The sequence below is a fragment of the Tenrec ecaudatus genome, chromosome 2 (genome assembly GCF_050624435.1).
Source record: "Tenrec ecaudatus isolate mTenEca1 chromosome 2, mTenEca1.hap1, whole genome shotgun sequence".
NCBI lineage: Eukaryota > Metazoa > Chordata > Mammalia > Afrosoricida > Tenrecidae > Tenrec > Tenrec ecaudatus.
In genome coordinates this window covers 103,260,925-103,280,484 of record NC_134531.1, presented here as the reverse complement: position 1 = coordinate 103,280,484, position 19,560 = coordinate 103,260,925, and the positions used below count along the sequence as shown (strand labels likewise).

The window sequence follows — 19,560 nt, the reverse complement described above, 5'->3', positions numbered from 1 at the left end:
TTCTGTTATAAGGAAACAATTCAAAACAGCTGTCCAGTCAGCTTTCCAGAGCCTTGAGGGGTATTTAGAATTCTGCTTGACAGATGAGTTCAATAAATAAAGACTGGTGTGTCTCCATAAATCATAACATGGCAATAGATTTTTAGTGAATGGCAGTACAAACAAGAATGGCATCTTCTTAAAAACAAAACAAAGTGGCATTGAGAACGCTTGGAATTATCTAAGGAAATGCTACTAAATCATTTGCACTTCCTTGGAGAATGAGAGAGTGGCCTATTTGGGACATAACAAAGAAACGTAAGTCTTAGCCACTACGTTGCGCATTCATTTCATTTCTTCCACTAATGGCTTACAAACTATTACTTTAATAAGTGATTGCAGCATACTAGTGCTTTTTAAAACTCGCAACCTTGTTCCTTGATTCTGCTTAGTTCCTATCACATGCCAATGGTAATGCATTTCTGTTAGCATAAAGCCACTGTGAAATTATTCTGTTTCACAGAAGGTGTCTGAAGACCTCTAACTAGCAGGGGTCATGGAGTGCTTTCCCTGGACAAATTGTGTTTTTGTCATAATCCCTCTGTCTTGGGAATATAGTAGCTCACGCTGACCTTTGAGGAGAAAGATTGATTGTAGGAGGGCCCAGAGACTGCAATGAGAAACGCTTAGAGTAAACTGAATAAAACATGTTCGGGGCACTTTTTGTCACAAAAGAAATGCTGTCCCGAGCATCAAGTAAAATAGTAACAAGGACATGCTGGTATTGTCAATTTTTCACTTTCACTTCTGCCTTGACTTTTTTAAATACATAAATTTAAATATTGCACCTATGCTTTGACTTGTAAAGGAGAGAGACATACAAATTCAGAACTCATAGGTGTGGAAGTGTAGATTCTTGCTGGAGGATAGCCACTCTCTTATTTCAATGTCATTTATTGACAAAATATTGATCGAAAGCTTAGGTTGTACATTTAGGATAATAAACATATTTAAAAAGCCACAAGGCAGGACACAATGAAAACTTTAAAGAGACGAATTAGTAACAGACATCTTACTTTAACTATAAAGCGTTTCTTCCCACAAATTCAAATAAAAACTGTAACAAATTCCTGACCCAAAATTAATCCCGGCAGTGGCTCCTCCCCCCATCCCCCGTTTCCCCCAAAATGTGAATCTTTCATACCTATTGGAAGCCAGACTTAACTGAAATTTCAAAAATGTACCAAGGCTTCAGGAGGTTAGAAGGTCAGAGACCTCTCTGTGACCTGTGATCAGATTATATCAAAACAAGTGGGAGATACGGGCTTAGACAATCGTTTTAATATTAACCAATGGTTGATCTCTTCCTTTCTTCTCTAGAAGCTTCACTGTAACAGTACTTGGAGACATTTGCTTTTATTTTGAAAACAGAATGGTCTTCCTTTATGTACACAGAGTAACTCCTTAGGAAAAAAGTTACCCGTAAATTTCAATTTCTTTCAGATTAGGTTATTTTTAATGACCCTACAGACCAGACTAGGGTTGCCCCCTCGAGCTTGCCAGCCCATACAACTCTATGGGCTCCTGCTGCCTTGTCTTTCTCAGCAGAGCCATCGGTGGGTTCAAAATGTTCACCTTGAATCACTGCTTCACCACGGTCATGATCTATGCGACGGATGGGGGGTGGGGGTGGTGCATGGGTGCATGTGTATATGTCTATGTGGGTCAGCTCTAGAAAACCTGATCACTACCCTTCTCATTCCATATTGTCTCCTAGAATTCATGTCTTCCACAAAGACTGCCCAACCAGGTTTTACAGTTTAGTTTATTATACTTATCAAACACGCTTTGTTATAACAGACTCATTCACAGATAAGTTCACGTTTATAAAAAGAGATCATTTCCAGTTGTGTGGAAGATAATATACACATAGCATGCAATTGTTAAATTTATGCGTTCTAATCTTTATAGTTGAAGGAAATATTCAAGATACAATGCTAAAAAGAAGAGGAGAGAAATTGGCACCCTTGAATTATAGTGTTGGCAAAGAAAATTCAAAGTACCAAGATGTGCTAGAAGAACATACAAATCTGTCTTGGGAGAAATAAAGCCAAAGTGCTCCTTAGAAGAGAGGAGGGCAAGATTGTTTTTCTCATATGCTTTGGGCATGTTCACAGGAGAGATCTGTTCCTGGAAAATTATATCATGCGTTGTCAAGTAGAGGGTCAGAGAAAACAGAGGAAGACTTTCGGTTGAGATGGATGAGCACCATGTTGCCTGGCTGCAACAATGGGCTCACACGTAACCATTATGAGGGTTGCATGGGACACAGCAATGCTTCCTGCTGCGGTATATGAGGTCAATATGCGGTGAAACTGACTCTACAACATCTAACAATAACAAAAGTGTCCAAAAGGGATATAAAACTTTGTATATATTATTATCTAAATTGCCTTAAAATATTATACATATGAATATTGTTTACAATATATCACATACACAAACATATATATGTTAATCCACAGCTCTGGAGATTAGGGATGATTTTGAGTTGCTTTCTCTAATCTTACAAAGAATTTACATAACATCTATCATGAATATTATTTTTAAAAATCAGTCAAATAAGCATTAATAAAAAAATCCCTGCAGACTTAATTAAAGCCTCATTAACATGTTTCCCATTGTTGCATGACACAGGACAACCTGGTGCATAAAACTGCCACAGGAGGTTTATTGGTGTCTCTGTAATTACATCTTTTGGGATGGTGCCTGAGATTTGCCTTACACCGAACTCTGTAACAGAGAAAGCAGATGTAGAGAACAATGCCATGGTACGTTAATGTGCTTGTGAGTTGGCACAGAGTGGGACAAGACTGCATTCGAAGTCTCTGAAACACTAATTTCCAATCAAGATGAATATTCTGGCATAAACGAAACAAAAATAATGTAGCTAGCCATTTCAGTGAAAGAATTTCAAAAGAAATAATTTATAGTTCTCCCCGAGAGGCAGAATATTAGATAAATCCATGTCAAAATGATCGCTGGTTTGCTTTGATTTTTTTTTGCTCTCCACGTTGGAGGCAGATACTACCATTTCTGGATCATCCGCAGCAAAACTAGCTCCTTTTCCTCAGCATGTGGAATACGAGAATTGTCCTCTCTCCCTTTCACGATCTCTTTATTACTTTAATAAAGATCATCTCTTCTTTCCTACATGGGCCATGATCGTAATCTTCGTTGTTTTCCAAAGGGTTAAGAAAAGAAGTGAAACAAACAAACAAACAAACAAACAAACAAACAAGGTTTGCCTCATCCAGGTAGGATTCTCTTTGTCATTTTTCCCCTGGTGGGCACAGAGCTTGCCCTGTTCTGTCTGATACTTTATCTTTGCTGCCCGCCCCCGCAGCAGTCCATCTCCAATGGAGATTTGACATCTTCTTGTGAATGCATAGGAGCTGTCTATTAGCTTGTGGCCAGCACAACTGAGGTGAGAAAAACACTTTTATTCACTGGTAATAAAAAATCAAAAGGATCCACCTACACAGAAGCATACGGGGCTAAATTATTTTCACCATAAAACCAAGTAAGGCAAAGGGGTTATGTTTGAGGGCTTGTGTTTAAAACGGGCATATATGACATCATTGATTTGAATAATTACAATCTTCCTACTAGCTGCTTGGTAGACTTGACTCTCTGGGGAAAATCTACAAATAGATGTTTGTATAAATAAATTATCTATATGAAAAGGCAGTATCCTCTTAGTAATGAGTAGATTTGGCCTGTGCATTGTAAGGAGATAGATTGAGGTTATTAGGAAACCAAATGAACTCTATGTACAAATATGCATTTAGTGTATTTCCATTATTTCTCTCTAAATTCTAGGCCAGTGGTCCCCAGAGATCAGTAGGATAACAGAACAGGCTATGATTAGGGACTGGAACAGTTTTGGGGAGGAATCAGTCTTTACAGAATGTGAGAGCTGATATCTGAATGGAACTCCTTATTTCAGGATATGAAATTATACCGGAGTATATTTTCCACAATACAAACATTGAGGCCAAATAATGCCTTGTTTTTCATCCCAAGCAGATGCCCGTGTTTTCTGCATTTCCATCCCTAAGTAAAGGAATTTAAAATCTATAGGAAAATAATATATTATATGCCCATTTAATTATTGGAAACAATATTTAAACTTTTGATGTATGTGTTATAAAACAGTGAAGGGTAAATGGGTGTCAACCTAGGAATTATTTTATTTGTGTACAAATATGTCCAAACCGACTGCCTTCCAATTGATTCTAACTTAAGAGATTCTATGGGACTTGGTAGAACTCACACCAGGGTTTGCTGTTATTGCTCGCTGCCTTCGTGTGGGTTCTGGCGCTTAGTGACGTTATGCACAAGAGAACAAACACTGCCCAGGCCTGTTCATTCTTGAGTCCTCTGTTGCACACAGGGTTTACAAGGCTGTAAATTTTTACAGGAGCAGGCGGTCATGTCTTTCTCCCACAGAGAGAGAGAGAGAAAGAGATGGATTCCAACCTCTAGATCTGCAGCCACGTGCTTCACCATCACTCCTCTGTAGCCACAAACAGAGGGATTGTTATGGATACTACAAAGCAACCAAAAATATTAGTTTTAATTTGCTCTTTTCAAAGAGAAGAATTCAGATGATTTTACACATGAATACAGGGGTGGTGGTGACATTTTATATTCAGATGTAACACCTCTTAAAACTTGCAATTCGCAAAAATCAGATCAAACCCAACACTGACATTTGTTTTGTAGTATCAATAACAAAACCTCTGGGTTTCCCTCTTTCAGAGTCCAACGTCTCCTTTGATAAATTCAACCAATGTCACAAGAAAAACACAGTCTGGCCTTCGTTTCCATAGAAACACACAGTTTTACAAGATGCATCTAGTAAATAGTGGTATCGTATACTTCATCAGACATATCAGTATTTAGAAATATACTCTAAAATGACTCAAATGATTTCAAAGGCATATCTACCCAAGAGTTAATCCAATGTAAATTTTTTTTCATTTTATGCCTGATCAAATTTGAGTTTAATTATAATATTGTTAAGCTATGTGTTAGGGTGCTAACTTAAGCTCTTTAAAAATAATATTCAGCAGCCAATTCATATAAATTACTCATCCCAGTTCTAAGCTAAACTGTACTTTTCAGGTCCATTTTGTTATTAATCACCCAAACTACAATGAAAGAAAAGAGCGAGACGGCTAGGAACATGCTCGCTAATTGAACACCTGTGTGGGTTTGCCACTTCTTTTGGGGTGTGCTTCCCCTGTCCAAAGTGAGAATCTTTACTTTGCAAAAGTAGTTATTACTGTCAGAGTGATATCTTAGACCTACATATACTATAAGCTATGTTGGAGAATTATAAAAGTAATTTGCAAGGTCCCCAATTTTGAAATTGTACATGTTGATAATAGAAATGTCTTATTTTCTGTATACTTTATGTAGTCAGTAGAAATATAACCATATTAACAGTAAATAAATTATTTATAATATATTATGACCCCTAAATATAAAAAAATATATATCATGGTATTAAATATAAAAATATACCATGGTATTAAATATATTAAAATTGCTTAAATATTTCATATCAAAGTAAAAAATTATTGATAGGATCATGTACCTTAATGCCTAACACAAAACACCATCTTCCAAATAACTGGCAAGAAATTCAGATTCAGGAGAGTGGTTTCTGGGTGCCAGCACATGCAGTAGATGACATTCAAGCATCGAGCGTTACCATTTCAATTAAGCAGAACTAACTCAGAATAATGCTTTCTTAACTCATCACATGACAACTACATTTTGAGCAAATATGCAAAACCACAAACACATAAGACAAAAATCACTCCTACCTCGTTGAAGCCAAAGAGTGACTTACAGAAGCAAGGGTTGGCTATAATTCTTAATTTCTTTTTCTTGAAGTTCAAATATTGTTAATGAACAAATCATACAAACATATAGGAATTTAAATGGTAAAGGTCATTAGATTTAAGAAGCACTGAAAGGTTCTAAAGATTGTCTTAAATTATTTTACACATAAAATTTCCCATGTTAAATAAACTAAAACAAGGGGCAAGAAAATTGAGCGAGATTAAATTACACAAATGAATTTTACTTTCAAGGTAAAGCATAATTGAACATCCTTTCAAATTGTGCATTTTATAACAATATAGCAATTCAAAAATATATGTATGAATATATAGCGATTCATAGTATTGGGAGCTGATAGAGAACTAAGTTATCTCAATAACTTACTTATTTGGTTGTCTATTAGAATAATAAACAATTTTCTAGGCCTAATTATAGCAATAAGCATACATACCCTGGTCTAACACTTCCTCTTGTTGCTTTGGTTGCTGTAGTACAGAAGATTTATCTCTGCTCTCTGTTTCTATAAAGGATCAAAAATGCTGAGCATAAATTGGCAGTATATACAATATATTTTAACTAGTTTATTAGAAATATGCAATAAAAATAAAAATATTATTCAGAATCTGGTTCAGAAAAACAAGTGTCAAGAAGTTATGTGCTACAAAAACTCTAATTCATTCACAAACCAGCATCACCACCATTTACCAGGCTTGTTACTTCATAACTTAGCAGACTTTTCACTTAGTAACATACAAACCACACATTACACAAAAGATGTTTGAGTAATGTATATATGTAAGGGGTGTGTCTACAATAAATATTTTCCCTTCCTTTTATTTTAAAAATCATTTTATTGGGGGCTCATACAACTCTTATTACAATCCATACATACATCCATTGTGTCAAGCGCATTTGTACATCATTTGTTGCTCTCATCATTCTCGCAACATTTGCTTTCTACTTGAGCTATAATTGATTTTTTAATGCATAAACAAAACTGTGGATACTTATGTGAAATACTAACAATATCAATACCAACATCAATTGAACTTAGAAATGTTTAACAATATTTTCAGAGTGTTTTAAGGCATATTCCATAAATATATTGAAATCTTAAAAATATGATCTGATTGTTAGTCTACCTTTTGTGATAAGATCTCCGCTGGGAGAAAAAAATAAGAAGCTGTTTTGGTATTTTAAGATCTAACTTAATCTTAGCATACTTTATTCAATAAAACATGTGAATTGTGTAATTCAATAAAAATCCTTATGACCGTTTTTATAAATCATCAATAAGGTAAACAACAATTTTGCGAGTTAAATCCAAAGATCAAGGTGATAAAGACCTCACACATCAAGAATTGTTCTTTCTTTAAAAGGCCTACAGAACAGATCATTGGAAATATGACTGGAAAGGATGTCCATTTTCCTTAGAAATGACAATGCTCTTTAGAGCATGGTGTATAAATTCATAAATGGCAGAGGTCATTGCTGGGTATGCAATGAATGAGATGTGGAACCTTGAAAACAGGAATGAAATAAGGAAAGACCACCATTTGTGGGGTCGATCCCAAATGAATCCTTCTCATCTCTGCTTCAGGGTTTCCACGTTCACTGATTCGATGGGAATAGACCAGAAAGAGAAGATAGGATGTGGACAACAAAACAAAACAAGTAATGATAGTATGTATGCACACCCAATTGCTTTTAATAGTAATACATAGTCAAGTAAAACATACTAGGGAATATTAAAAACAAAATGGTAAATTACTTCATGTAAAACGCATCTTACCTTTGTGATGACCATGCATCATAATCATCTCAGACTTCACAGGAATTGGAATGTTGGCCTCTGCTGGTATGGTTCTGAACATGTCAGGGGCTACATTCTGTGTACAGGTCATGAATGAAACCGCATGCTTGGCTTCCATGTAGTACATAATGTATAAGTTGCACATTTCATCACTAGAAGTGCCCCTACAGGTACCAGAAAAGACCGAAAGATAGACAAAACATACCAGTTATTCATTCAAAACAAATTTCTAATATAAGAACATTTCAACCAGTAAATTTGTAAGCAGTAGATACCTAAAGTGGAAATGCACATTTATTTTATACCTTTCCTTGGATCTCATCAAGAGTATATTGTCACAGACATATTTTCACATAATAAAGTGTTCATTTGAAGTCATTCCCTGGATATTAACAATTACCAGTAAATAAAGTAGCTAAGAGGTGTTTTTGTTTCTAAATTCTTTTTTTTAGTTCTTGTTAAAACTTGCAAATTTGGCAAACTACTTTTCTCAATGAAAATCTTATTTTCATAATAACAATAAAGTTCAGAATACATTAAGAAACATAAACCATAAGCTCTTTAAAATAGCCTTTTCCAGTTAACATGGAGAGGAGAGTCAGAAACCTTGTTTTTGATGAACTGTTCCCTCCCTCAAAAGTCAGATCACTCTAGAGTCATGTATCGATACTAAAATATCCTAAATTTATTCCTGACATCTGACATAGCAATTGAGTAGCTGTCTGTGGGTTGAAAAGAATGCCCCAGGAGAGATGAAAACTGAAATCTGCACTTCGAGGGGCTGGGGGATGAGCCCAGCAGTGCTGTACAAATGAATGCCTCAGTGATTAAAAATAGATGTCAAAATAGTGGCATGAACATTTCCAAGAATAAATTCAACATAACATAAATAATGACCCCGAGCTTAGCAAACATGTTTTCCTCTTCCTCAGTTTAAATGGACGAACAATGTTTCTTTCTCTGTACTATGATTAGGAAAGAGTTGTGTAGGCACACCTTCATAAAATTTTATAGACCAAGGTAGCTCGGGAAAAGGAACATTTCCTTTCTCGTATTAGTCTGACAATTTTTAGCAGGCCCACGCCAGTCAAAACAAGCTATGAAGTGGACTGCCTGTTGCACAGAGGGACGTCAGTGTTGACTTTTCCAGCACTATCACGCAACGTTCCCTGCGTCACCATAGCAACAGCAATGACGTCAGCAAGGGAAGGAAGAAAGGAAAAAAATCTTTCCCAAACAGGGATTTAGTTTGTCTAAGGTTTGCAAATGTAGAGCTCCTCAGAGACCACAGGCACAAGCTCCTAAAACGGGAAGTTCTGTACATGCTTTAAAATCATTTGCTTCTTACTCTTTTAATATGACGCCTGTCAGCGCAATTGCCTCTCCCATGAGATACAAGGAAAGGATGAAGTGCTACCCCAAATAAACCCTTGCTCCCAATACTTATCTTTGTATCAATAGGATCAAAACACTATACCTAAGAAATATATTTTAACAGACGGAGTTAGTTACAAAAAGTTATGTGGTACATAGGGAATGATTATTGCCCAAACAATATGCCAGTGTCTCCTAACCATGTTTCCCTGCCTTCCTGTCCAGAATGAGAAATCTAGGTAGATTAAGATGGACAAAGAGAGAAAAGGAATTTAAGCATGGTTCCCGTTTAGAAAACCTTGAGCCATCCTGCAAAAGTGTAATCATCATGCAAGCTTCCCAAATAAACGGGGTGTGGGGGGACCTTCAATAAATTTCTGGGATCACATAATAATTCACAAAATCTGTTACTAATCAGTTCTCTTATTTTATCTGTTTGGGAATGTTCTGTCCATGACCGGGGGTGTAGACATCACACACCAGCATATGTATTTTAACAACTGGCATCCCGCTTTCTTATCATTCAGGAAGAAAGGTAACTAGACCCTGGTTTGGGAGGCCAGCTGGAATCACTTGATGTGGATGGTGGGTGGGTGTTGGTTAGGCGGTTGCTGGTACTCTGGCCTAGGCATCCACTGCTGTGCACACGGAAGTACTGCTTTCTCTGCAAATTCTCATTGTGTTATGTTTACAAAATACATAGAGATGGAATTTTAGAATTATTTTAATCCTTAAATTTCTATAGTACCATTTCTGAAACGATTACTGTGGAATTCAGTTATCAGTTTTTCTTGCATTTTTGGTGTATTCAGTGCTTGAGGTACTTAGAAACTGACAAAAGTTTTTCTGTAACCAAATAAGAAAAATGTTGGTTTGAACAAGGCAAATAAGTTCCTGTATTTCAGGCATCTTCAGAGACTTTAATATAAAACGTGCTCATGGAGGGATAGAGTAGGCAGCTGATTGACAAATGAATTTGACTGGGCTCCATTGACTTGCTGCAGGGTCTATGCCATAATTCAAAAGAAGGTATAATATTTTTTCACATGACTTACTCTTACATAGGTTGAAATATAATCCCAGCATTCTTTAGGATAGACAAATCAAAAGGGTACCGTCAAGATAGGAAAAGAGTTTGGAAACATAAGTGTAAAATCTATCAATATTTCTTTAAAAAAATCATTTTACTGGGGGTCTCGTACAACTCTTATCACAATCTATACATCCATCTACTGTGTCAAGCATATTCATACATCTGTTGCCCTCATCATTCTCAAAACAATTGCTTTCTACTTGGGCCTTGGTATCAGCTCCTCATTTTTCCTCTTCTTCCCTGCTCCCCCATGAACCCTTGATAATTTATAAATTATTATATTGTCATGTTTTGCATTGTCTGACGTCTCCCTTCACTCATTATTCTGTTGTCCATCCACCAGGGAGGGGGTAATCGGTTCCCCCTTTCTACTCCACCTTCCTTCTACCCTCCTGGTATTGCCACTCTCACCAATGGTCCTGAAAGGTTCATCTGCCCTGGATTCCCTGTGTTTCCAGTTCCTATCAGTACCAGTGTACATCCTCTGGTCTAGCCGGATTTGTAAGATAGGATTGGGATCATGATAGGCTGGGGGGAGGGTGAGGAGAAAGCATTTAAGAACTAGAGGAAAGTTGTATGCTTCATTGTTGCTACACTGCACCTTGACTAGCTCGTCTCCTCCCCATGACCCTTCCATAAGGGAATGTTCAGTTGCTCACAGATAGGCTTTGGGTCCCCACTCTGCACTCCCTCTCATTCACAAGGATATGATTTTTTGTTCTCTGATGCCTGATACCTGATCCCTTCGTACCTCATAGTCACACAGGCTGGTGTGCTAGTTCCATGTGGGCTTTGTTGCTTCTCAGCTAGATGGGAACTTGTTTACTTTTATGCCTTTAGGACCCCAGACCTATATCTTTTGATAGCCGGGCACCATCAGCTTTCTTCACCACATTTTATTAAGTACCTGCTTTGTTTTCAGTGATTGTATAGGGAAGGTGAACATCATGGAATGCCAGTTTAATTGAACAAAGTGTTCTTGCATTGAGGGAGTACTTGAGTAGATGCTCAATGTCCATCTGCTACCCTAATAACTAAACCTATACATAAATGCACATAGATCTATTTCCCCATCATCATATATAAGTACATTTACATATGTACATACCTTTATTTAGACCTCTATAAATGCCCTTTGCCTCCTAGTTCTTTCCTCTATTTCCTTTTACTTTCCTCTTGTCCCACTATCATGCTCAGCCTTCATTTGGGTTTCAGTAATTCCTCTCGGTTACACTGCTCTCGATCACACCCTACCAGACCTCCTACCCCCTCCTCGCCACTGATTTTGGATCACTTGTATCCTAGTCCCTGGGTTGGTTAACACCACTTCCTTTCCGCCACCTCCCTCTCTCCCATATCTCCCCAGAACCCTCGGTCCCATTGTTTTCTCTTCTAGATTGTTTATCCAGCCTATCTTATCTAGGTACATCTGCTTTCATTATTTCTTGATGATACCAATCACATCAAAATATACAGATGCACAGAGCCATTTAAAGCTACATGCACAGATACGTATATAGACTGCAGTAATAGAAACACGGAGGTTGCCACTGTGTGTTATTCATTGGGCTGCTAACTGCAATGTCAGTTGGTCAAATCTACCATTCGCTCCAAGGGGATAAGATGAAACCGTTTGCTTCCTTAAAGATTTACGGCCTCGAAAGAAGAAGGAGCAGCGTCAGTCTGCTCGGACCTCCAGGCACCAACACCGACTAGATGGGAAGGGGTCTATTTGCACCCACTCCTTTCTTTCCCATCTACCCACCAATAAAGATAGTCTTTAAATTTCCAGAAAAAAATTAGGGAAATGAAAAGCAGCTGATGTCACAAAGTTTCAAATTAATTAAGAGAATATCTTGTTTACAATAATTTTATATTTTTTCACTCTTTTCTTGTTTTATGTATATTGGGAGGCCTTATTTTTAACATGTATTTCAAAAGAAGTTGTATTCAAAGTAAACATAGTTCATTTCAGAAACATTAAAAGTAATTTTCTGGGAGCAAGGAACAAAATTATGAAATGTATGCTAAGGGAATAATCAGCCAATAAATGATTAAGACAAGAAATAACTTCTACTGAATTAAATTCATGGATATTACCATCAAAGCGGTGCTTGAGAGTTAAAAAAGAAACTATAGACAAGGATAGTGGGGAAGAATATTCAAACAAAACAGAAAGAGTGGCAAACATGTGGAATACACGAAAGTTGTACACTTAGATTTGAGGCAAAGGCAGCAGCTTGCGGTTGTTAGGTGCCGTCGAGTTCCGACCCATAGCAACCCTACGCACAACAGAATGCAACACTGTCCAGCCCGACACTAGCCTCATACAGTTCAGATGCTTGAGCCCAGTGTTGCAGCCACGGTGTCGATCCATCTCCTTGACGGCCTGCCCCTCTACTCCACCAACTATGACGTCCTTTCCCACGGACTTGTCTCTTCTGGCAACCTGCCCGAAGCTGGTAGGATGACGTCTCACCATCCTTTCCGCCAAAGAGCATGTCAGCTGTATTCTTCCAAGACAGATCAGTTTGTTCTTTTGCCAGTCCATGGCACTTTCAATATTCTTCTCCAGCACAATGCACCCATTCTTCTTCAGTCTTATTATTCAATGTCTAATTTTCAAATGCATATGAGGCAATAGAAACTACCTTGACTTGGCTCAAGCACACCTAAATCCCCAAATAAGATCCATGCTATTTTTGTCTAAAGAGGTCTTATGCAATAGATTTAGCTAATACAACTTGACTGCTGCTTCCATGAGACTGATTGTGGATCCAAGTCAGACAAAATCTTTGAAACTTCAAACTCTTCTCCATTTATCATGTTACCTATTGGTCCAGTTTGAAGCACTGGTCTTCTGTACATTGAGGTGTAATCCTTATTGACAACTGCAATCCTGGATCCACATCAGCAAGTTCTTCAAGCCCTCTGCCTTTTCAGCAGAGATACCAGGATGATGGGGGTTAAGCTGTGTCATTGCAAATTACAGGTTGTTAAAAGTCTTCCTCCGATCTGGATGCCCTATTTTTCTTCATATAAGACAGCTTCTCGGATGACTTGCTCAGCAACCAGACAGAATAAATAAGGTGAGAGGATACAACCTTGTTGCACACCCTTGTTCTGTTTGTGTCACTGCCCCTTGATCCAGGTACAAGTTCCTTATAATCACAGTGAAATGTTCTAGACTTCCTGTTCTTCTAATGCTCATCTGTATTTATTATGGTCTACACAGTCAAATGCCTTTGCACAGTCAACAAAACCTAAGTAATAATATTTATGGCATTCTCTATTTTGAGCTGCTTTATGTAACATAATATATAACAGATATGTAACTTACAGGGAATTTGGAAGACAGCTACTTAGCCAACTGACAGGCAGGTGTCCATATCTGTGCCCATTTCAAAGCACAGTGATCCAACAGAATATTCAGGCTATAGAACAATATAACTGATATCACCTGGCAGTAAGGTTTGTTGAAGATCATCCAACAATAGTTGTAACAGTGCTGGGTCTTAGATGCCTGGTACCTTATCCCATTGACACCTCATGATCGCACAGGCTGGTGTGCTTCATCCCTGTGGGCTTTGTTGCTTCTCAGCTAGATGGCTGCTTGTTTATCTTCAAGCCTTTAAGACCCCAGATGCTATATCTTTTGATAGCTGGGCACACCAGACCAGAACAAAATCATACCAATGTGAATGGGGCCTGGTGTGGAGGAATGAGGAGTGGAGACCTAAAGCCCATCTGTAGACAACTGGGCATCCCCTCACAGGGAAGAGCGGAGCCAGTCAGGGGGCAGTATAACACTGATGAAACACAACTCTCTAAGTTATTTGGTGCTTCCTTCTTCCCACTACAGTGACCTCAATTCTACCTTTCACATTGGATTAGGTCAGAACATGCACACTGCTACAGCCCAAACACAGGGAATCTAGGATAGACAGGCCCCTCAGGCCCGACAATGAGAAGAGAGATACCAGGATGATGGGGGTTAAGCTGGGGAAGGAAGGGGACATCGATCACAAGGATCGATATATGGTCCCCTCCCAGGGGAGCGAACAACAGAAAAGTGGGTGAAGGGTGACAGAGGATGATGTAAGATATGAAAATAATAATCTAACTTATCAAGGGTTCCTGAGGGAGGGAGTATGGGGGAGGGAGGGGGAAAATGAGGAGCTGATACCAAGGGCTCAAGCAGAAAGAAAATGCTTTGAGAATGATGATGGCAACATATGTACAAATGTGCTATTAAGAGATGTAAGAGTCCCCAATAAAAGTATTTAATTAAAAAAATCCCAAAGAAACAAAAAGACTAATAAAAAAAAAAAGGATAAAGAAACAGTTACAGCAGTGCATTGATAAAGGAACTGCCAGAATTCAGGCCAGATTCAGAAGAGGATGTGGGGCAACAGATATCATTGCTGATGGCAGATGAATTTTGGCTCAAACTGGAGAATATGAATTTTGAGAAGTAACATGTTGAATGTAAAATATTTATTTTTTTGCAGCCAGAACCAAAGTATTGCTACTTTAAAGAGCTATTAGTATCATGTGGTACATAAAGGGAGTCCCAGACATATAACCAGTCCTTATGAATTCTATTATATTAAAAATTTGAGGTACATAACAATGGTTCATAATAACATACGGGCACCACTTTGTAACACTTATAAAAAGACTATTATTGTGTTATTAGGTTAAACATGTTTTAGTATAGGTGGAAGTTTTCCTTTAATATTTTTTATGCAAAGAAAGGTCCACTATCACTACATGTTAAAACCAACATTTGACTAGGAAATGCTAGACTTACATGTTAAAATCTGAGGTTGATGAAATTTTGTCTAAGCTACAGTAAATAGCATCTTAAACAAAGTTGTACCAATCTATTGAAAAAGAAATAGACTGCATCTAGATAAAAATATTTTACCATTAAGTAATCTATTAATACTTCCTATCTTAAGTCTACCTTATTCTTAAAGTATGCATTTTGAGATAGATCCTGGTATAGCAAAATTAGTACCAATATAAACTGTGTACCAATATTTTATAAAAAATACTTTTTAACTCTTCTCATAGAGGCTTGAGGTGATCTGCCAAGATGGTCTGCTACTCACTTGACCCAAAAAACCCCACAAAATCATGCAAATCAAGAGGGCTGAATCTTTGGACTTTAAGAACACCCATGAAACTGCCCAGGCCAGTGAGGGTATCCAAATAAGGAAAGTCACCAAGTATCTGCAGAAGCAGTTGTGCCCTTTGACATTACAATGGTGGCACCGGTGGTGTGCCCAGGTCAAACAGTGGGGTTGGACCCAGGGTTGGTGGCCCAAAAGGAGTGCTGAATTTGTGTTGCACATATTAAAACATGCAGACAGTAATGCTGCATGTAAGGGTTTAGATATGAATTCTCTGGTCATTCAGCATCCACGTGAACAAACCCCCACGGTGCACCGCTGGCAGCCTTACAGAGCTCGTGGACAGATCACACTGTCCATGAGCTCCCCCTGCCACACGGAAATGGTCCTTCCTGAGGACGAACAAATTATTCCTAGACCAGAAGAGGAGGTTGCACAGAAGAACAAGATCTCCCAGAAGAAACTGAAGGAGCAAAAACTTATGGCTCGAGAGTAAATTAAACTTAAAATGAGTTCTAAAAAATGGGTTTACCCTAGTTGCCCTAATCAAAGAAGAGTGTCTCCTTTCGTTCTAGACTTCCATCTTACTATAGGCTTAAACGTGATTTAGACGGAGGAATCATTTGATAGGACATTTCTGTAGGGTACTGCTGACATTCCGTTCCAGTGAAATCGAGCTCCCGGGCACTGCAGTGAAACGGAACGGAGATGCTGTCTATCCAAACTACTCGTAGACAATCGCTGCTTCTCAGGCTCTTCTAGGCTTGGGGTGCACGCCTCTTTGCCCAGTGGGAGTATAAATTTGTGTGTGCGGTTAAGAGCTCGATGAGAAGAGAAAGTATGTAGAGGAGATTTGCAGGGAAGCATCGCATTCAGAGTCATAATATACTTGGTTTATTGTCCACATTGGCAGTTGATCTTCCAGGACCCTACGGAGATGGGCCCGTTACTTCACCCAGCAGACCCACGTGGACACTATCGTTCTCAAGCGGCTACAGGAAACGACGCAGTACCGTGCGGGCTGTCACTCACATTCACGCTCACTCGCGTCTGTTTTAGTGCGCCATTCCACTGGGAGGGGAAATCGCTTCTGGAGCATAAATTCAGGATGCCGACTGCAGACTTACCCCAACAATTTAATTTCACATGATTTTTTCTCCATTTCATTTGTTGTACAAAAATGGCGTTTCTTTTAGCCCACATGAGATTTACAGAAGGATAGATTTCTGTAGTCATGTTAGGCTATTATTTTAAAGCAAAATGTACAATTTAAACAGACAAGGATTATTCTGGACTCATGAAACTGACAGGGTCCTCAGGAGATCACTCTCTGTTCATCCTGGCATTATAACAAGTCATTCATTTCTATGGGGGAAATTGCTTTGCAGAGAAAACTCTCATGGTAGACTTTAGTCCAAGATACCAGACCCCTGGTATTGTTAAGAGACCTCTAGATAAAACAAATAAACAACAACAAAACGACACAAAGAAAAACTTCTACTTGCTCCATACTTAAGTGTGTAAACCAATCGCACGTAATATGCACAGTCAAAACAAACAAAAACCTATTTTCTCACTACCCTGCTTACTTACCCATTTCAAAGGAGAATCCAAACAATGTTGTGGCATTTATGGCTCTATGGCTCCACAAGGACATAAAACAGCTAACCGAGAGCCTCGGAATCATATCGTTCCCTATATTTAAAGATTCCTAAGACGTGAAAGTCCGTCTCTATTCTCCAAATCTAGTTTTGTCTAATTTTCTTTGTCTACATGTCTATCTCCTGTAACTCCTTGTGTTGCTCCCTCAAGTCCCTTTCCCCAAAGCAAAGCTGTTGGAGAATTAATATAGATCGATATATTGTTCTATCATTACTCTTGAAATGGATATTTACTAACACGGAAACTCCTTTAGATAAAATGCCACTTCTTACTCACCCCAGCGGGTTCCCTTCCTCAGAGCACTAGTTAGAGCTCTGATCCCACCAATCACCCTCAGAGCGGCCAAAGTCTGCTGTCAGATGCCTACTTTATTCTAACTTCAGGAGATAAATGATTTAAAACTTGAGTTTCTATGCTCCATCTGTAAATATTTTATAACCTAGTTTAACATGGAAACGGGGCTTCTTGGCTCTTTTCTAACAAAAAGCAAGATAAGAGACTTTATCTTTCATTTTATTTAGGTAAAGCTTTTTGGAAATATTCATAAGCACTTCAACATTTTATTTAGTGTTGTCAAATATACTGACTTGAGGAGGCTCAGTATTTTGAAGCAATTTAAAAGTTCTCACATCTTATTTTGCATATTATTATTCCCACTCAGTGGATTAAACAATCAGAAGAATGTTAAACGTGTAAACGTTTTGATAGAGCGAAGAGACAGGTTCTGGTTTTTGTGGGTGCCCGGAAGGTTCTGACTCAGAGATCCCTGCAGGACAGAGACCTGCCCCATGGGCTTCTGGGGCTGTGTCTTTTCTCTTGGTGAGCTAGTGGCTGAGTTTCAACCCTCAACCTGTGATTACCAGCCGAGCACTTTACCGCTGCACCACCAGGGATTCTTGACTATTTAACAGGTACCATGACATGAAGAACCCATATATTTGCCTTAACTTGAATATGGGTATAAAGTACACGGGAGGAAAAAAAACCAAAATCATTTGATTTTTCTTTATTAAAGTGAGTCCGAGAGACTCCTGTGGTAACTACTCTTGAGGCGAGACCGACGCGCTAAACAAGCAGAAAGAAAGGCGGAATGCAAACACAAGCACCGCGTCGGGAGGTAATGCAATCGCTTAGTGAAAAAAGGACAAAATGGTACACAACAGTCAACAATTCACGGTCACTGAGCCATTTCCGACTCCTAGTGACCCTACTTACAGGAGCAGAAAGCCCCATCGTCCTCATGGGGCGCCACCTGCGGGTTTAAACTGCTGCCCTTGTGGCTAGCAGCCCAATGCATAACCCCCACCCCCCACCCCAGCTCCTGTTTAGGAGGAGAAAAAAGGTACAGCTCATTCACAATGATAACGGTCACCTCCAGTCACAACCACGACATCTCTAAGGAGCAACATTTGAAGTCATACCCAATGTGCGTGGCCTCTGTTCTTCCCTCTCCAGTGAATACACATCTTGCTGCCAATACATCACCAAAACTTACATCTACTGGGTGTTCCACTGGGTAGAAAGCCTGCCAAGAATACAAAAACAATGATTCATTAAGACGACTAATAAAATATAGAACGTAGTTTCCTGAAAACATTAGGTCTATAGTTACACATAATTTCTGTAATTATTTTAATTAGATCATTCTTTATATTAAACTTTGAATAATGATAAATATACTCCATGAAAGTCAAAATAAGTGTATTTTAGTACAATTATCTGAGATTTTTTCTGATTAATTTATAAGTTGAAAAAATTTTGCCAACATGCTTAAAAATAACAAGAGCTCAGAAGCAACAAAGCCCACATGGAAGAAGTACACCAGTTTGTGTGATCATGAGATGTGGATGAGATCAGGTATCAGGCATCTAGGACCCAGAACAAAACCATACCCAAGGCGAATTGGGGCGGGGGGCGGGGGAGCAGGGCATGAACTGGAGAACCAATGCCCATCTGTAGACAATTGAACATCCCCTCACAGAGGAGTCACAGGGATGAAATGAGCCAGTCAAGGGGCAGCACAGCACTGATGAAACACACAACAGTCCTCTAGTTCTTTGGTGCTTCCTTCCCCCCACTATCATGACCTCAATTCTACCTTACAAATTGGAATAGACCAGAACATGCACACTGCTACAGATAAGAGCCCGTAACACAAGGAATCCAGGATAGATAAACTCCTCAGGGCCAACCAGGAGAGTAGAGATACCAGGAGGATTAGGGGATGGTGCAAGGGAGAAAGGGGGAATAGATCACAAGGATCAACCCAGAACCCCTCCAAGGGGACTAATAATGGAAAAATAGAGGAGGGACGATGGAGGGTGATGAATGATTTGGAAAAAATAATCTGTAACTCTTCAAGGGTTTGTGTGGGAGGGCAGGCGAGAGAAGGTGGAAGAAGAAATGGGGAGCTGTTATCAGGGGCTCAAGTGGGAAGAGAATGCTTTGACATGATGATGGCGGCATATGTGCAAATGTGCTGGACACACTGGATGAATGCATGGATTGTGATAGGATACAGAAGAGCCCCAAATAATAGTATTAAAAAAAAAAAGCAAAACTTCAAGCTCATGTCAACAAAAAAA

General features: G+C 38.8%; 1 protein-coding gene across 16 annotated transcripts in view; it reads right to left on the bottom strand.

Annotated features, from left to right (window-relative positions):
• The window catches only part of PAM (peptidylglycine alpha-amidating monooxygenase), a 202,716-nt gene that overhangs the window by 61,624 nt on the left and 121,532 nt on the right, over positions 1–19,560 (bottom strand). For all 16 annotated transcript variants that reach the window (XM_075541314.1, XM_075541315.1, XM_075541318.1 and 13 more), the window contains exons 11-13: positions 18,397–18,500; positions 7,688–7,872; positions 6,347–6,415 (exon numbers count right to left, since the gene is read on the bottom strand). In XM_075541314.1, the coding sequence (XP_075397429.1) occupies positions 6,347–6,415; positions 7,688–7,872; positions 18,397–18,500 (358 nt within the window). The remainder of the gene's footprint in view (positions 1–6,346; positions 6,416–7,687; positions 7,873–18,396; positions 18,501–19,560) is intronic.